Source organism: Pinus tabuliformis, chromosome 4_2 (assembly GCF_031772625.1).
Source record: "Pinus tabuliformis cultivar Carrire ecotype Pingquan chromosome 4_2, CPIR1, whole genome shotgun sequence".
Lineage (NCBI taxonomy): Eukaryota > Viridiplantae > Streptophyta > Pinopsida > Pinales > Pinaceae > Pinus > Pinus tabuliformis.
Genome location: NC_142304.1, coordinates 119638162 through 119665048, shown reverse-complemented (window position 1 = coordinate 119665048; position 26887 = coordinate 119638162). Strand labels below are relative to the sequence as shown.

The window sequence follows — 26887 nt, the reverse complement described above, 5'->3', positions numbered from 1 at the left end:
GATCAACCAGATCAAGGACAGATCTAGGGCTTGATCTGCTAGATCAGATCCAAGGTAATTTTTGTATATGTAATTTCCTCGAGGGACATTATCCCAATAAGGGAACATGAGTAGATTTTGAGAAGAATTTATTGAATAATTGGTGATTAGGCGAAACTTGTGGGTAATATGCTTACTATGCATGATCTAATTGCTAGTATTATAAGTTTCATTGTGCTAAATGTGTTTTTGGTTAGGTACATCAGTGTGTTTCAGTTAATTTGTTAATTGAGATTGTTACCAGATTGCAACGAGTCTAGTGCCCAAAATTTAACATTAATTTCTTCCAACAATTTCTTATTAAGGCTTTTTAAGCAAAAATTTTCGTTATCTTGTTCTAATAGGTTTCCATTGAATTTCTTTTGAAGAGCTTCCTTTTCTTGTTCCAATTTATGCTTCGTAGCTTTAGACTTTTTTACTTGTGCATGCTGTTTTTTACTGTAATCTTTTAAGCAAGAAATTTCTTCACTTTCATTATATATAACTTCATCAAATCCTTTCTGCAATTTCAATATTGACATTTACCTTTCATAAGTGGTTACCTTTGATATATCATTAGGTCTTTGGTAGAAGGTACAATTGAATCTGATTTCATTGTAATGTTTTGAAGAGTCACTTTCTTCTTCTTATCAAGAAAAGTCAAACTTTTTCTGAGTGTTTAATATGAAGGTACCTACTTTTTTTAACCAGGGTAAACTGAGAATTACATCGATATTTTCTTCAAACATAGTTATGACACTGAATTGGGATATACATTCAAAATCATCAATTGCCATTTTTAAGTCATTAATTTCATAATGTTTCTTACCAAAAATATCATCTCTTTCACCTATATTTGGTTCTAAAATTTATAACTAATTTTCTAAATAAATATTGATGTAGTTTTCGTTGTTGCTTGCATTGATAACGATATTAATCTCTTTTCCTAAGATACTCCCTTTTAATGTAAATAATCTGCAATATGCAATTAGACAACTCTTATAGGAGAATCTCCATTCATTTTCAAATTATGAGTCATTCTTGGTCTTTCGAACTATTTTTTTCCATTTTCCACTAATACTCCTTCAATAATAGTTAGAGTTGTAAGATTATTTGACTTTAATTAAAACTCCTTTTTTATTATTAATTTTTTTGTATTTTATTAAAATTCCTTTGGGCTCTTGATTTAGACACTTTTCCAAAACTAAATGTCCTCATGAAATGATGTGACAGTATGGACAGATTGCCACACGGCTATATAGATTCTTCAGTGGCTTTTAATTTTTTAAATGGATCAATCGTATGGATGTATGGGCACACTGAATCAAGGCTATATAGAAGATTTAATTGTGTTACACGACTTGATAAATGTGTTGTACAGACAGATTGCAAATAGTAATACTGATGGAAAAAATCGATTCTATGGCTCTATAATTTGCTGCATGTACATATATAGTACTTGGATGGCTATTGGTGGCTTGTCACAGTGGTTGAATTGTTGGCTGTTATGGCGGATCATATGGACACTATACAGCCAAGGTGACCCCTACAAAGTAAATGGCACTTGTTACTGTTATACAATGACCTGGTGAAAACAATTTACATGTAAAAATTAGCGTAAGAACCAACAATGAGTAGCAATTGAGGTTTAGCAGAGTCGTACAAATTATGACTATGGTGGTTGAGTTTGATTATGTACAAACACAGACTCGTACAGACAGTGGCAGTTCGAATAGGGCACTGCCAAATGGCAAACAGGAAGTGGTGAGGCGATTAAGTCGTTGTGGGAGAGTCAGACAGTTGTGCTGGCAAACTCAACAGTGGTTGGTCACTGTCGAAGCAGCTGAGGTTGCCTTCTTTTAAATTTCGATAGTTTTTTAAAATATTTATATATATATATATATATATATATATATATATTCATCTTCGCTTTAAATCTTTTAATATATATATATATATATATAAAAGATTTAAAACGAATAGATATATATATATATATTTGTTTTTTCTTCTCTCTTTTAAACAATAAAAAAAATTAATCTCAAAGATCTCAAAATTGCAGAAACCCCAAAAATTGTGTGTCACTAAAACATAGCCAATGGCCAAAATCAAAGCACAAAGCTTTAATAAAAGCATGGCCAACTGTCAGGATCGGAGAATGAAGCTCTAATACCAAATGTGATATTCAAACTATGACTCGCAAGTTAAATAACCCAGAATACTTGGAATATAGTCGAAGAATCGATTTATAGGAATAATAATGTATATATAGATTGTATGAATGGATGATATGATTTGATAGTACAAGGAGAGCCCTTATTTATATACTAGGCAAGATGCCCTTTCATGAACAGTCATGTCCCTTTCATTATACTAATTACTATTAATCATTATGAATTATTTATTTATATTATTTTTATCTTTATGTTCATAACAGTGCCATCATTAAGGAGGCACATCATCTCTCTCTGGATATGTGCTACTGTTTTGTAGACTTTTGAAAAGCTTTTGATTTCGTTGACTATCACGTGTTGTACGAGTAAACTCTTGGTCGTCTATGCATAGGACACAAGGTATCAAGCTTAATTTGTAGTACCACTGGTGTCAAACAGGGTTTCCCATGTCCCCTACATTGTTCGTGATCGATATTGATGAGTTGAAATCCTTGCATGAGGACATCCATAATGGAGATGGGTGCCTTCTACACCAATTCCTAATTTCTCTTGTTTGTGGATTATGTGATCCTTCTAGTCTCATCCCCAAAGGCCTATAGAGCCAGTCAGATGCCTTGGCCCTCCTTTGTAACCTCGTTATTCAGAAAAAAAACAAAGTTGTGATCTTCAACAAATCAAAGGAGATCCTCTTAGATCACCATTTCTCTTTCATAAGTAATGAAATTGAGATCATCAACACATATAACTACCTTGAGTACTATTCCCAAATCCTTGCTTCAGTTTTTAGCACAATTCACCTTTGGATGCATGCTCTCTAGATCCCCTTAGCCCAATTCAGAGTTGATTCTCATACAATGTGGATTGAGACTAACCATCAAATTGACCGATATGATAGGAAATGCCAACTATGCTATCTTTGAGGTATTCATTTAGGAGCACTTCATCTTCCATTGCTTGGTTTACTATGAGATTCGAGGATGGTATCAAACACTTAACAACTTCTTTACATACCCTAACTAAAGATAAGTAGATTTATAAATGTTGGAAGCCCTTTATCTCTGCTCATTTATCCTCCATCCACAACCACATCCCTGGCCAATGCTAGTCCAATGGATTACTTCTTTCTTTATAATGCACCCAACTATGAGCACCAAGCAGTAGATGGATAGAGATGATTCCAAATCAGTGAGGTCATAGGACACGACTTCTACCTGCATGGAACCTATTGTCCATTATCTTGTTGGGTAACTCTTTAGAAAGAGGGCCCTCCTCTCTAGCATGTTAAATTAGTGGCAAAGACACAAGAATCACATGAGAAGGTTGAATTTTGTTCAGACAACGAGAACAGAGATCTAGAGTAGACTATGGCAAAGTTGAAGTGCATGGCCCCTTGGATTATACATCTTGTCAAGTAGATAAAGGCGAAATCCCTAGAGCGAAAGCCCCAGAGAAGTAGAATGCTAGGTTGGGATATCTCACCCTCCCAAAGGAAAATTCTCCAAAGGCCCAAACTCTATGTAGGAAGGAGACCACACAAAAGATGACCTTTGCACGAAAACGGTGGACATAGAACTTCGCTTGAAAAGTAGGCTATCGAATCATACATTTGCATCAAACGATCCACCTGAGAAATAGGGTTTGAACTTTGGACTCTACCAATTAGGGCCTAGTCGATATTCAACAAACATGATCCCCATATCTCTAAACCATATAGAACCGTAGGTTAGGTAAATGTCTCTAGGAGATGAAGCCTAGATAAGATGTCCTGTAACTGGTTCTAGAAACACTAGCATGGACGACAATGGAGCCATGTATGTTTTTGAGTCAAGGCTAGAAGGCCTATGGCATACAAATCGAGGCCCCATAAACTAAGCCCCCAAGTAGGTATATGCTCTTCTGATCTCAATATCTTCCCATCATGAGAAGAAATGTGGGGTGCCAAGAAAGCTCTTCAGTGCATTCAAGGTTATAAGCTCAGCTCTACCCATATCAACCGTCGACTATCAAAGATTGCAAAAACTAGCTAGGGCACCAACCGATCTCAGTAAGCCCTAAACTTTAAAGTGTGGGTTGCACTGGAATCAACTCATCAATGAAGGGGAGCATACAAATCAACACCTGATGAATGCAACTGTCACCCTCATAAATACGCTCACTAAGTAATTACTCTAGCTCATCAATGCGGATCCCAAAATGACTCCAGATCCATATTGGTTCGCTCGGATCCTGATAACGTTGGTGTTCATAGCGTTGACCCTTCTCCTGGTGATTCTTTGGAAAAGATATGGCATGGAGGAGACGAGAATTAGATACAACTGGTGAGTTATTTGAGTATGTTGTAAAGGGAGTTCATGTGAAAAAAAATATCATAGCTGTACAAAACCTGAGCGAGGGCATAAGCTTTGGTGAAGAGCGTATACTAGAAGGTTTTGGGGGAGTGGTGAAGGGCTATGCAAAGCTTATGTTTCTGAGTACGAGGAATACTCACTCCCTACAACGAAGGAGGTGACACTAGGTTTTATGAAGGGCGGGGAAAGACAGAGGGTCATGTGTGAAGGTTTAGTACAAGTGTTGATGGAGAATTTTGCATTCCTCATCAAATCAACAGTTCATGGATTTTATGCTAGGGGTATGTGTATTGGTGTGTTTTTTTCACTTTTATGTACTCTGTGATTCTATCTTTTTTGTTGACATTATATTTCAACAAATTGTAAAATCACACAACCTAACTATGGGGCATGACCATGCAACCAATACCAGCCAATGTGTATATATACCATCACAAAGGTCATTATAAATCAATCAATCATCTATCTTATTCATTATATTTATATATTTTTTCCTATACGAATTTATGTTGTATCCCTTTTTATGTTGGATATTCATTTCATTCGTAAGAAAGCTAAGTTCTAATCTAGCTTTTGGCCACTAGTTTCCATTAGACCTCGTACAATCCAAATTTTGGCAACTTGCATTACTTCAAAGTTTCTCTAACCCAATTTTTTGACAAGAAATTTTTTTTGGCCATTTATAATTCAAAAAAAAATTCTGAAGATCACATCACTGCCAAATCATAAGCATAGAAAGAAAAAACAACGAATAATATTTCTCATCTTGGATATCTCCATACCAAGGTTGCACGACAGTCTCTCCCACCGCCACCCACGGGTTCAGGAGGAGGATTCATGTCTTGGATAGATCCACAAGTGGAAAATTGGTTCTGCCCCTTTTTTTGCAGTTCCTGTACTTTCTGAACCATGACGATTCCAAACCATGGTTCCACAAGCTAGAACTATGGTTCAACCACAATTCTGAAAACCGCTCACACGGTTTTGTGGGGCATTTTTTTGGGAACTTTTCAACTGTTATATGAGGAACTATGCCTCCGAGACACTCCCAAGGTGCTCCCTAGATGCTCCCTAATGATAATGTTGGCATTCTCCTTTATCTTTCATTTTCATCATTTTACTTAAATTTTTAACATTACCATGAAATGACTCAAGATGTTTGAGAGTGGTTTCAAACTCCTCGACTTTCATATGGAGAATATAGAATTTCATATCCCGTTCAAAATTCAACAAACTTCACAATTTTCAAGATTTCAAGATCAATGGGATTGTGACATTTCAATAGACTATATCATGTATGAGGGTATGTGATTGGCATTTAATTAAGAGCACCAACCCCTATACGTACCCTAGTGTTGGTAGTGTTGATTTTTGAACTCCTTTGTCATGGCCTTAGCAAAAATGTAGCCTTCACTAAATTTAAAATCATTAATAGGGAATGTTAAGCTTTTTCTACCATGTCATAAGGCTTGGAATAGTCCTTTTGATCAAAATTGGGCAATGTTGACTAATATCCCTAGAGAATCCAAGTAGAGGCAAAGGCTGGACAAGAGGAGAGGAATCTAGATTCTAGATGGGTGATGCATCTAGATGGGTGATGCATCTAGATGGTTGATGCTCGAAAAAATAGTCATTAATGTACTATCACTATGGATGCCATTTCTATCTTGATTTGTGTACAAGATGTGTACCTTGATATATTTTGCAACTAATTTGGCACTCTAGATGTTTTTTTGAATATAAATACAATGATTATATATATATATATATATATATATATATATTAGACACTTCTCTGCTTAGGAGTTTTTGGAACATGATGCACCTGACGCTTCACTTCCAAAAAATATCCCCGCTTTGTGCAACATTGCTCCATACTAAATTAATTGTATCCATTTCATACAACATCTACTTGTTGTAATTCCCTTTTATGATTGCTCAAGTGAGCTTTGAAAAATGCCTTCAATATCATGTTCATGTACTTTATGCAGATTAGCAATAAAGCTATTCATTATTGAATCTAAGAAAAATATCCCAATGTATTCTTGTGAAAATTGAAACAAAAATTCACCCATAATTCAAGTGCAATTTGAAACATAGTTGACATATCATTTTATCGCTCTACGCCTCCAATCAAAATTTATACTTAGTTTAAGAAACATATCTACATATATTGCAGCGCAATTCATGGTGTAAAATACAACTCAATTATCTCATCCACCTTCTTAACCATAATAGAGAAAACCAATAAAGCTCAAGCCCTAGCATCCACTATTTTGTCAAAAAAAGCAATCCATACACCTACCCTTGAATGAAGCACATGTGGAAGCATATAAACAAGAACCAAAATGAAAAATACACCTTCAAATATATTTGAACAATAGAGAGATAAAAGAATCAACTCACTTGACACTTTCCCTGAAGTTTGTGAAAATGATAACTCTTGAATTCCCAGGATCATTAGACTCTGTTTCAAATGAATACATATGCGTTTCTTAATTCAACAAAAAATACCATCAAATAATCTACAAAAGAGCACATAGCTATTCCAACATAGACATGTCAACATGTTCATGAAACCAACTAAGATACATAAGCATTTTCATTTTCACATTAAAAACTAATTCTTAAACCTTTACCACTAAAAGTGATAAACAAAGTACTATTAAAGTCAAAGCCTATTTGGCAGATGAAAAACATAATTAATAGAAAAATAAATAAGAAATAAAAACGATTTTAATCAATTCGATATTATCGATGGTACATTCTCCAATCAATTAGAGAATTTTCACTTTAGTAGTACTTTCGTAAATTACATTTTTGACCTGAATCAATTGAAAATGATTTATTGCTCTTGCATTTTTGTTAACATCCATTTCAATGTCATAGATAAATTGTCCAAGCATTCACACATTTACTTCTCTTTCATTCTTGTCTTCTGCAATGTTTAATTTGATCCTTTTATGTAAGAAATCAAACATATCACCTGATATTTGGAACCTAAATATGACTTGATGTGATATTCCCACTTAACAATATTGCTAAGCGGAAACATCAATTTTGCCCATTTTGTCTTATTTTGCATTTGTATTTAGGAAAAGTGGGTTGTGGGGCCCCACCTTAATTTTGAAGCTAAGGAAAGGCCCAAACATTACAGAAAGGGAAGAAAATTGAAGTGTTGGTTGAAGGTGGGGACCACCCATGGAGAAATACGCCCCCACTACGAAATACGCACTCCTTGGAGGGGAAATGATGGGGAGTTCGATGGTTGGGCCCACATGGGCAATTAGGAGGCACATTAACAAAAGAGGGGGAAGGTACTCATTTTTGGTATTCTTGATCATTTGAGCATTTACCTTGACTAGCATTCTTGCGTTGGAGGCCAAGTCTGCATGTGTTGTTGAGCACAAGAGATTTTCAAGCGAGAATCTCACCCCTTGCTTCGGTGGACTTTGAGTGCCAGCCCTAGGAGGGAATTCCATCATTTTCAGATCGATCCAGGGGCATTTCAATGTGTTCTTGGAGCAGCTTCAGCAGAGACAGTGTAGGCCTACGAAGTTCCTTTCCTGTCCACACGTGGGACACGTACAGGAGGTCGATTTTGGAGCTGAGATTGTGGGAGCAGCCCGAAAGGTAGTTTTGCTGAGTTTCTCAGCAATTTTGGGAAACTTTGGCAACCTTATTTGCAAGTGGGTCGAAATACCTAGCAGTTGTAGGAGTTAGCTGAAATTGATCTAAAATTCCAAGGTCAACATTTGGCCAATTCCTTCGTGGGTTTTTGTGGGTTATTGGTGGAGAGCCCAGGGTTAATTTCCCAGAATTTTCTGAGCACCAAAGGAGGCCCTAGCAGCCATTGTTTGCAACCAACAGTGCAGTTTTCACTGGGACAACGCAGAACTTGTTGGGGACAGCCACATTGCATGTTAGAGCAACTGATTTCATCACTTGGACATTGTTAGCTTGTCTTGGGCAAGCCCAAGTGCATGCTTTATGATCTTACCTTTGTACCCAACAATTATATCAATAAAATGGCTCAGCTCAGCGCAGTTTATGGAGATTTTTGGGTGTTTAATGTGTTGTAAATTTGTGTGTGTGTTTTTGCTATGTTTGCTTTGTTTACCATTGTAAATTTCCACCAGGAATATTAGACTTGAACTCTCAAGCAAATTCCTTTATGTTACATTAAAATAGACTTACATAATATCACAGCATCTATATGGAGAATACAATGTGATCAACATTTTCAATCATGATTTCGGTTTGAGCTGGTCGAAAAAATCCATCAACACAGCTCAACTCTTAATAGGATATCAAATTTAAGAAAATCACTCCTCATGAAGGATAATATGACTCTACTAAGATACAAGTGTTGACATAGATATCCTTTAGGTTAGATTATATTGACTTACATGATACCAGAGCATCTATGTGGAAAATACAATGTAAGCTACATTTTCAGTCATTAGTTGGGCTTCAACTAGTCGAAAACAAGGCATCCACACAACTCAACTCTTAACACACGTCAAATTTAAGAGAACCACTCCTCTTGACGAATAAATGACTCTCTACCAAGTTACTGACATGCAAACGTCTATATAGATATAGGTAGATAGAAGGATATGTGATCAGATTTAGTCCCTTGATCCTAGTGGTCTTAATCAACATATGTTTTATCTCTACATTTTACAATATTTGTTTTTATATAGATAGTTTGGTCAAGCATGACCACTAACCTACTTTTTTATTTGTTTATTTACAACACTGGGAGAACGTGTCAATTATTATCTCCCCATTAATCTTGCACTTTTATACATTAATTTCAAATTGTATAACATGTATTAACAATGTTCATATCAATACAAGCATGTTAGCATTCTGGAACTTTTGGGATGTGATACAGCTAGATATAACATATATAAAAATGGGTATGATATATACATGACCATGTTAAATTTGTTCGATATCGCATATACTTTCTTCCTATTACCTCTTCTACGTAGCATTCTCTTGCTCCCATCAAGAAAGCCAATAATATCATTAACTGATATGCTCGTCCTTCCTTTTATAGAATGAGCTACAATTAGGTTAGCACCCTAACCAAGAACAAGAACCACAAATGGAGATTAGGTTGACTAGCAGAGTACTCTACATGTGCCAAGTAGCTAGACATGTGCCCACAACCACCAACTTCCCCCCACAACATACTTTTATGCAACCACAAGTGTTGACACAACTAGACCATATAATTCTATGCAACAAGCACACCCCTTTAGTCCAATGTAATTTCCCTTTTTCCGAGCATTGGGAATGGAGACCACCTTAGTAGCCTAGCCATTCTCATAGGCTACAGATTAAAGAAAAAAAATAATAATGATGTGTAACCACCCATCTCGAATCACGAGCAGCATAGCAATATTAGCATGCATGTGAGGCATGCATATGATAGCTACATATGCATGTATCACATACATTGCACTAGTATGTATATATATATATATAGATATATGTTACTCAGGAAGAATGTCTAAATATAGGATATGTTATCACTAACTGCAAAATTATTCGAATGGTGCCAAATGATGTCAAAAGAATGCAAAATACAAGAGAAGCTTGCAATCATCTTCCAAGTCGCAAAAGGACTCAACGCCTACATCAAACCCACTCCATTGGAAAGTGCTCTAAACAAGCTTTGCAACGATATGTGGAAGTCTTACAATGGACTCCTGGATCAAAAGATATGATCTGCTGAAGTTTCAAGGATTGAAACCTTAAGAAGGCCCAGAATATCGAAGATCGCACATCGAAGGCCCACAGATATCGGCGATCGCAACATTAGAGCATCAGAGATATCGACGATCGCATATCGGAGGTCGGGCATACCAGCACATCGCAACATCAGAGCATCAAGCATATCGGCACATCGCATATCGAAGATCCAGAGACATTGGAGATCAGCGGTCACAACATCAGAGCTTGGAGGAGATTAGCACATCGAAGCATTAGGCATATCGGCGATCGGAGAATCGACACTTCTGAACGTGAGAACCTTTTAAAAGTTGCGACATGGGTAAAGCGTCAATAGTGTTAAAAACCGCTGGGAACGTCGATAAAGGATTAACAAAGGATTTCATCGCAAAACCAAAGGTGGGCGAGCTCTTTTCTCTCTCCTCTAGCAAAACACATGGTCCAATATGATTGGTTTCAATAAAGCTACAGTGGCATCTGACGTCAGCATGACGTGACGGTACAAAAGGACACGTGGCACGCTATTTTGGCGTTTTGAGGGGGGCTAAGGGGACAATCTGGGTGACACATGTCACCACTCCTGAGGTGCCACGTGGAGTGATGACATCATATCGGAAATCGCATATCGGAGGCTAAGGATGTCGGCACTTTGTAACACTTGATACTTGAAAAAGTTATGATAAGGGGGCTCTGATATTGGGCTGGCACCACAGTCACAAAGACTCAAAGAATCAAAGGCGCAGAGCTGGGGCCGAGCACCGAGAGTTATGGGCTATATCGGAAGTGGGAATATCGCAACTCCAAAGTTAAATCCCCAATTCGAAACTTCTAATGAGAGGGGCTTTGATATTTGGCTAGCGCATGGTCAAGAAGAACTTAAAGAACCAAGGGCGCTAAGCACTTAACGAAGGAAAAATAGCCCCTGGCGGGAACAAAAAGGCTAAGGGGTAGGTCACGGCCCTCGGTCCTATGGTGAGAAATGCAGGAAGGTCTAAGTGGAAAGAGCTTGTCATATCGGAGGTCGGCAATCGAAAGATTAGAATACTGCACCACTGTGAAGATTGCGATATGGAATTTCTCCGATAAGCACGATACAGAGAGTTAAAGGCGTATGGGTCGACAGCTGCAAGATTGAATGCGGGAATAGAGGAGTTGGTCTCAGGAGTAATGGCGACTGTCAAATATCGTTGGGTCAAGGCAGCAAGGACCACGATCCCAGAAAGGGGTGTTGGGTCTGCCTTGAAGTGATACAAGCCATCTTTGTGCTCTAAAACACATCTTCAGTGAGATAAATGGAGGTATGGGACTCAGGAAGCCGTGTGCAGGTCACCTAAGAATTAATTTCTTAGCATGGAGCTCCACATAGTCATGCAATGAGAGACTGCCAGGTCATCTCTGTTTTTGCACTGTGGCAATAAACCGACAATTGATCGCTCCCGGCTCCAAAAAGTGGGGAATTCAAGCAATTAAGGCGAAAATGACACGTGAACCTGTCGAATAATAGAGGAGGAACATCATGGAAAAGGCGTGGCTTGATCAGAGGCGATCACAAGAATGGCAGGGAGATATTTTCCTCAATCATCATTCAGTTTTCCCATGTTCTGTTATTTTGTACTTTGTTACATTTTAAAGAAGTAATCAAATATGTTGTAACCATTTTCGGCAGTAGATCCATTGCACGCCGAGACAGCTAGTCGATCAGACAACTGGAGCTTGGCTGAGATATTTTGTAACGGTTGTTCAAAGCTCCCCTCTCCTTATAAATAGAGGGAAGAAACACTTAAAGAAGGTTCAAAATTTTGGAAAGAACTCTTGGAAACGACCTCTTCCTGTATTCATGAAGACAATGTTATGAATCTCGATGTATGTATGTTTCTCAGAAAATTAATGCGAGATTTCTGGTGATTCCAACTTATTGGATTGTAGTATGTTCATCTCCCTTTGTGTTTTCATATATGTTAAATATTCTTCTCAAATTTCATGTCACGTAGCTGCTAGACATATTTCTCATTAGATGCAGATTCATTTCGATCAAGTTATTGATGGAAAATGTCTGTATAAGATTCATTTCGATCAAGTTATTGATGGATAATGCATGTATTGATGTGGAAATTAAGTCTTTAAAAAGTGCTCCATGTATCTTAGCATTCCATAAACATTCCCTTTCTCTCGTTTCTCTCTAAATCCAGATATATAGAATTCTTAAAGTTTAAGCTCTGTATGATGGATTTCTCCTCTACTGTCTTCTACCATTACATCTGTCTTAACAACTAATTTGTTGCAAGCTCTCAATCTGATTTGGCCACCACTAACCGAGGATCATTTCCTGTGTATTCTTGCATGTATGTTGGTTCATACATTGTATCTTTATGAATGGTTTTGAATCAATCCTATTTGAATTATTTGTGAAAAACTATGGTGCTACAAGTCCTTAAGACAAATTTGACAGCACTAATTAAGATGTCCTAGGCACTGGTCTCCTATCAACCCAAAGGCTGTCTCTAGGAGTGACAACAGGATAAATGAATTAATTATCGAAGGTGCTAATTAAGCACCTAACTCTCATAAATAGAATGAATATATAGTAAGCAAGATATATAGTGAATATATTGAGTTTATTCATAATTTTACCACCCAGTATATATAACTATACAGCATTACACAAATACACTTATAACCCAAAATATAATTTAAATTATTACATAAACTAAATCCAAAATTGTATTATTAAATCTTATATGTTATAAAAATAAACATTATTTTAAACATTGTAACACTATATGACTATATATTATCATATCAAATCAAACACCAACCATTAAAATTAAAAGGGATTTCATCTTATGTTATAAGGTCAACCGATTTGATTGAATGCAAAGAACATGATGAGGCGATGGATCTTACAAAAACCCCGAAATTAATTCTATAACACTAAAATGGCAGCCACGTTTAACAGAAAATAATATTATTTTATAAGATGGTGAACGAATACGTAGAGGTGAAGGAACCTCTACTATTTAAGAGAGGAAGGGGGTTTGGGGAAAAGGGATTCCGGAGTTTGTTTTCGGAGAGATAAAGGAAGAATTTAAAACAAAGAGCCGCAGACAAAGAGTGAAGCCTTGATTGTTCTGTTAGGATATTCCGACACATAGGAAATAGTTAAGTATAACTTGGTCTAGTATAGACTTAGGTAAAGTGTGTTTCTTTACTATGTACTTTTGTAACTTACAATCCGATGGTCACGATATGTTCTAAACATGAAGTGATCCGACGGTTCATTCTCTCCTAGGTATTACCGACACTTGATTCGTGGCTTAACACCCGATTGGTACATGATCTCTATTTAAAGAGCATGGAGGGTCATTTGTAAGGGTCATTTCTAGGGTGACCGTTCATTAGAGAAGCTTATGTAAATTTTCATTCTTTTATTAATAAATTGCCTGAAGTGGCCGCATTGGCTCAGGTCGTGGATTGTTTCCCTCTTTGAGGGTTTTAACCACGTCAAGAATATTGATGTATTGATCTATGTTTGTGAGCGGTGTCCTTTGGTGTTCTATCTGAAGGACTTACCCTGTAAATTCCTACATGGTATCAACGCTATTTGAGGGTTGCATCCATTGGTGATCCAAATCGGAAGCCAGTATAACTGCATCCGACTGTCGTTTCTTAGATCTACTATTTCTAACCGCTTTCGGGCCGAGAGGACTACTCTATTGTGTTAGGAGCATTTCTTCCAGTGAGGAACCCCTTTCGTTTCATGCGTAAAGGTTTTCGGTAGCCCTAGCTACGTCATTTTTAAGATCATGAGGTATACAGTCTTTATTTGCAGTTCTAGTTATTTATCTCTCTTTTTCTTTTGGTTTATTTATCTCTTTGTTTTTTATTACCAGATCTATATATAACGACCATAAACTGAAATTCGGAAATAACCAGAACTAAATGCAGTAAGAACAAAACTGAACCAGAATACAGTAAAAGAATTTGGACACCTACCTGAACTACTGCTTGCTCTGGTGTTGCTTTGGTGATGTTGATGGTGTTGTGGTTGCTTCTGATACCAATTACCGGGAAACCAATTCCACCCAGCCTAGACTGAGCAGAGCCTAGCTGCTCAATCCAGTAAGCTTCTCGCAGAAGCTCACTGTCCCCCGTGCCTCGAACCTCAGATACCTAAAGCTCTTCCCTTAGTCAATTGATTTTCTCTGGTTTGTCCTCCCTTCTCTGTTGATTTTTCCCTCTGCCTTGCTCCCCCCCGTGATCGGCTCAGATCAGTGGTTTTATAATTGCAGGCTTGGCGGTGGCCGCCCTCCTGCCTACGGCCACCGCTCTTCCTCCTCCCGACACGCCTCCGCATGCATTTCACTCTCAGATACCTTTCTCTCTGATCTTCTGTACGTTACTTATCTTTCATGTTTGGCCCTTGCGTTACCTTTTACATAAGTTTGATATTTTATATCTTTTGTTTATTATAAACTTTAATTTTATGAAATTTAATATTATATATATATATATATATATATATATTTATAAGTTTTAAATTTTATATTTATAACAAAGTTTAATTCACATTTATGTTTAATATGAAATTTATCAAATCAGTTTTTTTTTAAATATAAAGTTTGGAAGGGTCATTACATACACTCCCCCTTCAAAAACTTCGTCCCGAAGTTAGATTTCAAAATTATTTTTTTTTTTGTTTTTATGTTTAAGAGACTATAAAATTAGAGTTTTAGGTTTATGATTTTAAATGGATAATTCTTACCCTACCCAGGTTCCCAAGCTATTCTATAATCATCATATCCTTCCTAATCTCTTCCGCTCCCATCCTATCTGTCCTCTACTGGAGTATGCCATGGCGTCAGTTTTACTGACCTAACCATTCATAACTCTAAGGTGACAGCGTCGGTTATACCGACCTGATTCCCAGTAGGCATCCGGCAGTCATCATCACACGTCTAGGGGAGCGTGATTCACACAGTCCTCCCATGACTCCAGGGTTCGGAGGATAAACGGTGGGTAACACCTCCACCCCTCCCAGTAGAATTAGGGCTAATACTTTATCATAGAATCACTTTGAGCTTTAATGGTTCTGAGGTTCGGTCATCACGTGGTTATCCCGGTAACTGTTCATTACCTGCAATCATACACTTACCCATACATTTGTAAAATGTGCATTAGCATATTCAAAATAACTTCATGTATTATTCACATATGACATTACAGTATAACATATTTTGCCATATTCCATGCATGTCATTTGACCTTCATCTAGAATGTATTCACTTCCTGCCTTCTATTCCATTGTTCATGTTGACATGCATAAATAAAACAAATTTATAATATCTTAATTTCTATCAGAAGTAAAATCATTTACGGTCTTTAACTTTACCTTGACAGTTATAAAAATGAACCGCATATATCATTTTGGTATCCATGTACCAGCAGAATTTAAACATATATATAATGTCGCAAAATCTCACGTATATTTATAATCATTCAAAAATGTTTCTGAGTCTCTGATTGCAGTGAAGTAAATATATACTAAACATAGTTTAAAGTTCTTCACAATTGACACAGATTAGGGTATCTTTGGCATATGTCCTCTGTATCTTCCCAAGTTGCTGATCCAGGACTATACTTGTCCCATTGGACCTTAACTTGGTCCACCAGGGGGTTCCTCCGCTATCGAACCCTACGTTCCAGTATACGTAATGGTTCGACCGTTACAACTCCCTCGTCCGATACCTGCAATTCCTTCCATTGAAGGTTATGAGATAGATCAGCTATATAATGCCTTAATACAGAAACATGAAATACATTATGAATTCTATGCAGGTGAGGTGGCAGGGCAAGACGATAGGCAACAGGTCCAACTCTTTCCATGACTTCTATGCTCTGATACCATGTATAACGACCATAAACTGAAATACGGAAATAACCAGAACTAAATGCAGTAAGAACAAAACTGAACCGGAATACAATAAAAGAATTTGGACACCTACCTGAACTGCTGCTTGCTCTAGTGTTGCTCTGGTGATGTTGATGGTGTTGTGGTTGCTTCTGATACCAATTACCGGGAAACCAATTCCACCCAGCCTAGACTGAGCAAAGCCTGGCTGCTCAATCCAGTAAGCTTCTCGCAGAAGCTCACTGTCCTCCGTGCCCCGAACCTCAGATACCTAAAGCTCTTCCCTTAGTCAATTGATTTTCTCTGGTTTGTCCTCCCTTCTCTGCTGATTTTCCCCTCTACCTTGCTGCCCCCCGTGATCAGCTCAGATCAGTGGTTTTATAATTGCAGGCTTGGCGGTGGCCGCCCTCCTGCCTACAGCCACCGCTCTTCCTCCTCCCGACACGCCTCCGTATGCAATTCACTCTCAGATACCTTTCTCTCTGATCCTCTATACGTTACTTATCTTTCATGTTTGGCTCTTGCGTTACCTTTTTCATAAGTTTGATATTTTATATCTTTTGTTTATTATAAAATTTAATTTTATGAAATTTAATATTATATATATATTTATAAGTTTTAAATTTTATATTTATAACAAAGTTTAATTCACATTTATGTTTAATATGAAATTTATCAAATCAGTTTTTTTTTTTTTAATATAAAGTTTGGAAGGGTCATTACACTATACCTTTCATTTTTGTGTATGCTCTTTGCCCCGTGACCCTATGTGATCTGGGCAAATCAAAAACAGAAATGAAGGATTTTTTTAATGCGCATGCTCTTTTCTGCCACACCTTAGTGTGTACTCGGAAAATCAGAAACATTGAGGAAAATATTTAGTTTCTGGCAAAAGCTAACTTCAAGGCATAAGGATTGGTTTTTTTTGTATGTCTGTGTTGGGTTGTGTGGTTTTTTGTTTTGTAGACAAAAAAAGCTTTTTCAAGTAAGCACACACCCCAAAGCTTCAGTGACTTATATACATAAATAAATAAATAAAACCTTTCCTCTTTTCCAAAAATTACTAATCTTTTAAACTAGCTCACTTGGTCCAAAATTACTTTATGAGAATAGAGGTCTTGGGTTCAAGTCTTTCTTTTTGTTGAGTTACTTTTTCAAAAAGAACATGTAGCTTATGTTTTAAAATTACTTTACGTAAAAGTGTTCCCACCCATTATAAAAAGTGAGTCACTTATAATTCTAAAGTCTCTTTATCTTTTATTCAAGTTACAATTTAGTGGGTAGCTCATAAAATACCATTGTAAAAGTGACTTTCACTTATTTATAAAAGTGGGTCACATAAAATCTTTTTTTTAAGTGAGCTAATTAGATTAAGTTTGGAAAGGGGGGCGGGAGGGGGCGGATTTTTATTTTAAAGATAGCATTATCATTCATTTCCACATATTCACGCACTTCGTCGGCATATTCAACAACTTTTTTTCAAAAAGCCATAACTTCTTCATCCGGAAGTCGTTTTCAGAGCCGTTTTTTTAATTGGCCTAATTTTTCGAGACCTTTCCATTGGAACACTTAGTTTCAGCATCTACAGCTTCAATTTCCGTCAAAATGGAAAGTCCATGCCAAGTTATTCTTGACAGCACCAACTACTTCCAATGGTCGTCCTAGATTGTGGATTTACTTAGAAGTAAAAGTCTTTACAGAATAGCCTCAAGCCAATAAACTAAACCTAAAGATGAAGATAAGGCAGCCAAATGGGAAAATAGGCAAGATCAATCACGAGGGTTGATAGGGATGTCTATTTCTCCAGACCTTAGATTCCATATCGCAGAACTTGTTACCCCTAATAAAGCAATGAAACAGCTCACTAAAGCTTTTGGAATTAAAAATGAAATTAGAGCCCTTCAACTCGAAAATGAGTTGCTTACGTTGGACCCAAATAATTTTTCTTCCATTGAAGATTTTTTGTCCAAGTTCAAGACCCTTAGACTTCTCTTGGAAGGTGTTAAGGTTAAGAAAGAAAATGGTAGCCTTATCTATTCCATTCTTACTAAGTTGGAACCAGCCTACTCTGTGTTTGTTTCCACCTTCCATTCTACTAGAGAAGCCTTTATTTCTCAAGGACAAGACTACAAGTCCCCCTCTTTTGATGCCTTTTGTGATTCTTTAATAAGAGAACAAGAAAATCTCTTACATCTTGGTCTTCTTAATCTTGGAAACTCTTCTAAGAAAGCCTTAGCCGCCCGCGACAACCAAATTCAAAGAATCCTAAAAAGCAGTATCCTAAAACGAATGGTCCTAAACCAAACAAGGGTCCTAAGCAATTCTAGTCTCAAAATGAAAAATCAATTCAACAAAATGATAAGGCAAATAAAAACAAAGGGAAGAAGACTTATAGACATTGCAACTTTTGTAATCGAGATGGCCACTTAGAATCTAAATATTTTAAGAAGATGGGGGCCTTGGAAGCAACAATGAAGAAGCATAACATCCATTTGGAGCACGCTTCAACTTCAACTTCATCTTCAGGAATAGCACTTTCTGCATGTGGTTGTCAAGCATCCCGGTCTGGTTATGCACTAAATGTATCTTCTTCTTCTCATTCTCATGAGTGGCTCATTGATTCTGGAGCATCTTATCACATGGCCAAAAACAAAGCCATGTTTTCTTCTTTAAATGATTGTAACACCAAAAATATATATGTTGGTGATGATAGATCTCTTAGTGTTGTAGGGACTGGAACTATTCATCTAGACAATGGTCAATTTAATGATGTATTATGTGTTCCAACCTTATCCTGCAACCTTCTATCTGTATATCAGATAACTCATTCAGGTGAAGGTAAAACCGTTGAATTTTCACCTCACGATGTTGTAATTAAGGACCTAAGAGATCCTAAAAAGATTTTAGCTACTGGCATTGCTGATGATTCTACAAGGTTGTATAAGTTTAACAACTTTGGGTCATCAACTATTCCCTCGGTATTTGTTGTTCATAATGATGAAGTGAGCAAACTTTGGCATGAGCAATTTGGTCACTTAAACTATTGCTCCCTTCAAAACCTATGTAAAGAAAATATGGTGACAGGGCTTCCTATGGTATCTTGCAGAGATGGTGATTGTTCCGGATGTGTACTCGAAAAAATCATCGAGATAGTTTTGAAAAACGTGCCTCTTGGCATGCCTCAGCCCCTTTACAACTTGTGCATAGTGATTTATGTGATCCACTTCCAGTTGTTTCATTCTCTGGCTACAAGTATTTCTTAACTTCCATTGATGATTTCTCCGGACGCACTTGGGTATACTTCTTAAAACTCGAGAGTGAAGTATTTAACATGTTCTTGGCCTTTAAGGCCTTTGTTGAAAAACAATCTGGACATCAAATTCTTAAGCTAAGATCTGATAATGGCGGAGAATATGTTAACAACAAATTCATCAACTTTTGCACTGAGCATGGAATTCAAATGCAACATACTGTTCCATATACTCCACAACAAAATGGTGTAGCTGACAAGAAGAATTGCACCATAAAGGAAATGGCAATTAACTGTGCAAATTACATAGTAAATTGCACTCCTACTAAGGCTTTAAAGAATATCACTCCAGAAGAAGCATGGAACTCAATTAAACCAGATGTAAGTCACTTTCATGTTTTTGGAAGTGAAGCATGAGCCCATATTTCCGATGAGAAACATAAAGCCTTAGAACCTAAGAGTGAAAAATGTATTTTTGTTGGATATTCTAAAGATGTCAAAGGATATAGACTTATTCCACTTAAGTCCAAAAATGTTATCATTAGAAGAGATGTAAAGTTTGCTAAAAATATATCGGCCTACGAGCCTAGTTCGGCAGATGTGCCACCTCTCTCTATCCCTTGTACTTCTGAAAATATTTCTTCTTCAGATGATGACAACGAGGATGACAATCCTCCCCCACCTTCTCAGGATCCTCCTTCAGCTCCTCAGCTTCCAAAATGGGTCCATGCGACTCGGGATGCAACAATTGCTCTTGCAGGTGATCCTACAGATCAGCAACGTACACGTTCTCAGTTCGATAGAGCCTCTTCTTTACTGGCTCAAGCTTCAGCGAATTATGATCCTAACACCTTTGCAGAAGCTTCAGGCCATCCAGATTGGGACGCGGCTATGAATGAAGAATATCTTTCATTATTGGCAAATGATACATGGGATCTTGTTCCTCTTCCAAAGGGACAAAAACTTGTTAGATGCAAATGGGTTTACAGAACCAATTATGGACCAGATGGAAAAGTTGATAAACATAAAGCTCGTCTTGTTGTTAAGGGTTTTTCACAAGTTGAAGGCATTGACTATACTGAAACCTTCTCCTGTGTTACCAAAATGAACTCTATCCGTCTTGTTGTTTCCCTTGCTGCCTCTTTCAAATGGGAAGTCCATTAGATGGATGTTAAATTTGCCTTCTTACATGGGGACTTGCATGAAGAAATCTATATGGAACAACCTCCTGGCTTTATACAAACAGACTCTAGCCTTGTATGTCAGCTTAAGAAATCCCTTTATGGTCTCAAGCAAGCCCCTCGGGCTTGGTATGCCAAAATGGATAGCTTTCTTTTAGATACTGGATTTTCTAGGTGTCATTCTGACAATACTGTCTACACCAAGAAAGTGGGTAAGTATCTTATCATTCTTGTTCTTTATGTTGATGATCTTATCCTTACTGGTAGTGATCCCAACCTTATAAACCATGTGAAGTCCAGCCTTAAAAAGAAGTCTGAAATGACAGACTTAAGAGCCAAACTTTCAGTCACTTGTACTTCCCCTGAAGTTGATGATACCTTATACCGTCAACTTGTAGGAAAACTTATGTATCTGACCCATACTCGTCCTAACATTTCCTTTGTTGTTGGCCTTATTGCTCGGTTTATGCAAAACCCACATGAAAGTCATTGGAAAGCAGCTAAAAGAATACTTTGTTATGTTCGAGGTACAGTTCAATTTGGGATTCATTACAGTGCAGAAGCATCTCCTCTATTGGTTGGTTTCACTAATTCTGATTGGGCTGGTGACCCTGATGATCGGAAGTCTACTGCAGGTTATGTGTTCACTCTTGGTTCTGGACCTATTACATGGGCTTGCAAGAAACAAATTGCCATTTCTCTTTCTTCAGCAGAAGCAGAGTATCGTGGCGCGTTGAAACTAGTAAGGAAGCCCTATGGCTTCGTCAGTTCCTGTCAGAGTTTGCCTTTCACCAGCAGCATCCGACTACACTTTGCTGTGATAATCAAAGTGCCACTCAATTATGCAAAGATCCAGTCCAACATCAACACAGCAAACACATTGAACTACACATGCACTTCATCAGAAAGCTCATTCATGACCATGTTCTTCAAGTGCAATATTGTTCCACTGATGATCAAGTTGCAGACATCTTTACAAAGGCTCTCACAGAAAGGCATGTATCTGACCCATACTCATGAACCTATAATTAATTTCATGAAATCTTACAAAATTAACTAACAAAACTGCTAAGGGTACCTACCTGTGCACCTGCGGTTGATGATGCCTCCAGCTACCCTGCTTCGGTTACCAAAAGACCGAATACACCCAGCCAAACTGAGCAGAACCTCACTACTCAATCCAATAAGCTTCTTAGTTGAAGCAGATTGTTCCCTCGTGCCCAGGAACCTCAGAACAATTCGCGCTCTTCTTGTTGGTAACTCCTGTTTATGGGTGTCCTCCCTTCTTCAGTTTCCCTTTCCTCCGTTCTTTTCCTTCCTCCCGGCTCCCTTCCAAAATTCTTCTCGGTGGTTTATATCTTGTTTCTTGGCGGTGGCCGCTCTTCCACCAGCAGCCCACCGCTTAGCCTCTTGGTGACACCCTTCCATGTCACGTATCATATATATTTCTTTTATGGTCACGTATATATATTTCTTTTATGATTTAATAAATTATATTTCTTTATGATTTAATAAAATATATTTATTTTGTGATTTAATAAATATATTTCTTTTATGGTTTAGTAAAGTACTTCTTTTAATATAAAGATCATAAGGTTATATTAAGTACCTTACTTTTAATTAATTTATTATATTATTATTATAATTTACTAATAATCTAAAATATATAATTATATAACCATCTTTTAGGATTTAGCTTAATTTTTAACATCTGTCCTTTTATTGTTATGTTTACATTATAGATTTTAAATTTAGTATCTACCCATTAATCATGATACATTAAGTAATATGGGTGTTGATGGGTGAATAGAACTTCTATTTGACGAAGTGTCATGATATTTAATACTTATAGTTAATTTAGTATATAAATACTAGTGCGGTGTGTGCGACATATGCATATGTAGCTATCATATGCATGCATCGTATGCCTGCTATTATTCTTGTGTTCTCTATATTTATAGATAGGTCGTTACATACACTCCCCCTTCAGAAAACTTCGTCCCGAAGTTAGAGCTTTATTTTATATGATTACTTATGATAGCAATTAGTACATTCTTCTTAGGATTGTAAATCGAGGTTAAATTATTATTGAATGTGAAGACACCATAAAATTGGTGTTTTGAATACTTCTAGGTTTATAATTTTAATGAATATGCTTTACCTCAATCAGGTCCCCAAGCTATTACAAAATCATTCTATCCTTCCTAATCTCTTCTGCCCCATCCTATCCGTCCTCTACTGGAGTATGCCATGGCGACAGTTATATTGACCTAACCATTCATAAACTCTAAGGATGACAGTGTCGGCTATACCGACCTGATTCCCAGTAGGCATCCGGAAGTCATCATCACACGTCTAGGGGAGCGTGATTCGCACAGTCCTCCCATGACTCCAAAGTTCGGAGGATAAACGATGGGCAACACCTCCAACCCTCCCAGTAGAATTAGGGTTAATACCCTATCATGGAATCTCTTTGAGCCTTAATTGTTCTGAGGTTTCTATCATCACATGGTCATTTTGGTAACGGATATTATCTTCAATCATAAACTTTTGCCAATGCATGTATAAAATGTGCATTAACATATTCAAAAACAAATAACTTATGTATAATTCACACATATCAACTACAGTATAACATACTTTGCCATATTCTATTCATGTCATTAACTTTCGTATTACAATGTAATCATTCTTTGATTTCGATCTCATCAATCATATTGATACGCATAAATGAAACAAAATTATAATAGCTTAATTCCCATCAGAAGCAAGATTACTCAAATATTTTAAACTTTACTTCGATAACTATAATTTAGTAAGATCAATAACATATTCCGTCTTAATATCCATGTACCAGCGGAATTTAAACAGATATTATGTCATAAAAGTTCATGTTTATATATGATCATTCAAAAATGGTTGAGTCTTTGATTTACAATAAAGTAAATATATACAAAACATAGTTTAAAGTTCTTCAAAATTGACACAAATTGGGGTATTTTTGACATATGTTCTCTGTATTTTCCCAAGTAGCTGATCCAGGGCTATACTTGTCCCATTGGACCTTAACTTGGTCTACTAGACGATTTCTGAGTTGTCGAACTCTACGTTCCAGTATACATAATGGTTTGACCGATATGGTTCCTTCGTCCGATACTTGCAGTTCCTTCCAATGAAGGTTATGAGATTGGTGAGCTATGTAATGTCTTAATACAGATACATGAAATACATTATGAACTTTATGCAAGTGAGATGGCAGTGCAAGTCGATAGGCGACAAGTCCAACTCTTTCCATGACTTTAAATGGTCCAATAAATCGGGGTGATAATTTTGTTCCCTTTCCAAATCGCATAGTACTTTTATTCGATTTGATGCGGATGAAAACCTGATCCCCTACTTCATACTTCCTATCAGTTCTGTGGGCATCAGTGTTACTCTTTTGTCTATCATGTGCTTCCTTTAACCGCTATCTAATTTGTTTTACCTACTCTTCCATTTCTTGGATTAGTTCTGGTCCTATTATCACTCAGTCTTCTAACCTGTCCCAACTTAATGGTGCTCCGCAAGGTTTGTCGTATAATGCTTCAAATGGAGGCATTCCGATTGAACTGTGGTAATTGTTATTGTATGCAAATTTGACTAAGGATAAGTACTTTTCCCAGTGTGATTGCTGATCCATAACATACATCCTCAACATATCTTCAAGTACTTGATTTACCCTTTCTGTTTTCCCATTAGTTTCAAAATGACAAGCTGTGCTCAAATTTAGTTGAGTTCCTAAGGCTGATTGCATGCAAGTCCAGAATCTTGAAGTAAATCGTGAATCTCTATCTGATATAATCTTCTTAGGTACTCTGTGAAATCTGATAATTTCATTTATGAAATCTGATAATTTCATTTATGAAATCTGATAAAGGACCGTAAAGCAGATGTAAATACAGTAAAGGGGTTTTTATCATGAACTTGTAATTAATTTCCTGAAATCTTACAAAATTAACTAACAGAACTACTAAGGATACCTACCTGTGCACCTGTGGTTGATGATGCCTCCAGCTACCCTGCTTCGGTTACCAAAAGACCGAATCCACCCAACCAAACTAAGCAAAACCTCGCTACTCAGTCCAGTAAGCTTCTTAGTTGAAGGAGATTGTTCCCCCGTGCCCAGAAACCTCAGAACAATTCGCGCTCTTTCTATTGGTAACTATGGTTTATGGGTGTCCTCCCTTCTTTAGTTTCCCTTTCCTCCGTTCTTTTCCTTCCTCCCGGCTCCCTTCCAAAATTCTTCTCGGTGGTTTATATCTTGTTTCTTGGCGGTGGCCGCTCTTCCACCAGCAGACCACCGCTTAGCCTCTTGGTGACACCCTTCCATGTCACGTATCATATATATTTCTTTTATGGTCACGTATATATATTTCTTTTATGATTTAATAAATTATATTTCTTTATGATTTAATAAAATATATTTCCATTGTGATTTAATAAATATATTTCTTTTATGGTTTAGTAAAGTACTTCTTTTAATATAAAAATCATAAGGTTATACTAAGTACCTTACTTTTAATTAATTTATTATATTATTATTATAATTTATTAATAATCTAAAATATATAATTATATAACCATCTTTTAGGATTTAGCTTAATTTTTAACATCTATCCTTTTATTGTTATATTTACATTATACATTTTAAATTTAGTATCTACCCATTAATCATGATACATTAAGCAATATGGGCGTTGATGGGTGAATAGAACTTCTATTTGAAGAAGTGTCATGATATTTAATCCTTATAGTTAATTTAGTATATAAATACTAGTGCGGTGTATGCGACACATGCATATGTAGCTATCATATGCATGTATCGTATGCCTGCTATTATTCTTGTGTTCTCTATATTTATAGATAGGTCATTAGAATTGTCTTGACCTTTCCTTTGTTGTTGGCCTTATTGCTCGGTTTATGCAAAACCCACATGAAAGTCATTGAAAAGCAGCTAAAGAATACTTTGTTATGTTCGAGGTAAAGTTCAGTTTGGGATTCATTACAGTGCAAAAGCATCTCCTCTATTGATTGGTTTCACTGATTCTAAATGGGCTGGTGACCCTGATGATCGGAAGTCTACTGCAGGTTATGTCTTCACTCTTGGTTCTGGACCTATTACATGGGCTTGCAAGAAACAAATTGCCATTTCTCTTTCTTCAGCAGAAGCAGAGTATCGTGGCACCATAGAAGCTAGTAAGGAAGCCCTGTGGCTTCGTCAGATCCTGTCAGAGTTTGGCTTTCACCAGCAGCATCACTTTGCTGTGATAATCAAAGTGCCACTCAACTATGCAAAGATCCAGTCCAACATCAGCACAGCAAACACATTGAACTACACATGCACTTCATCAGAAAGCTCATTCATAACCATGTTCTTGAAGTGCAATATTGTTCCACTGATGATCAAGGTGTAGACATCTTTACAAAGGCTCTCACAGAGGCAAAGTTTACTAAACTTCGATTTATGGTTGGAGTTCAGGAAGTTGTAACTAAAGGGGGATAGGCTCTAATGCCTCCTTCCTTCTCCTATTGTGTCATATTTGTACATCCTTCAATCCTATCCCAAGTTGTTCTTAAGGGGGAATGTTAGGATATTCCGACACATAGGAAATAGATAAATATAACTTGGTCTAGTATAGAGTTAGGTAAAGTGTGTTTTTTTACTATGTACTTTTGTAACTTACAATCCGACAGTCACAATATGTTCTAGACATGAAGTGATCTGACAATTCATTCTCTCCTCGGTATTACCGACACTTGATCCGTGGCTTAACACCTGATTGGTCCATGATCTCTATTTAAAGAGCATGGAGGGTCATTTGTAAGGTGACCGTTCATGAGAGAAGCTTATGTAAATTTTCATTCTTTTATTAATAAATTGCTTGAAGTGGCCACGTTTGGCTGAGGTCATGGATTGTTTCCCTCTTTGAGGGTTTTAACCACGTCAAGCATACTGGTGTATTGATCTGTGATTTCTTTGTGAGTGGTATACTTTGGTGTTCTATCTGAGGAACTTACCCTGTAAATTCCTACATGTTCTTTAAGCTTTTGTGCACAGGGGCTTGAGTGCTTCAATTTGAAGTATTTTGGAGTTGGGTATCGAGATTGTGCCCAGTTTGGCAGGGAGGTTTTGGTCACTTTGGTAACGGGAGTAAATTTGGGGCAACAACAATCTGGAAACAACTTCAAACGAAAGTTTAGGTAAGTACCTACAAACGAATGGT

General features: G+C 37.0%; 1 protein-coding gene across 3 annotated transcripts in view; it reads right to left on the bottom strand.

The window, feature by feature from the left end:
* The window catches only part of FANCM (DEAD/DEAH box RNA helicase family protein), a 318538-nt gene that overhangs the window by 81152 nt on the left and 210499 nt on the right, over nt 1-26887 (bottom strand). For all 3 annotated transcript variants that reach the window (XM_089428297.1, XM_089428299.1, XM_089428298.1), the window contains exon 13: nt 6947-7007. In XM_089428297.1, the coding sequence (XP_089284423.1) occupies nt 6947-7007 (61 nt within the window). The remainder of the gene's footprint in view (nt 1-6946; nt 7008-26887) is intronic.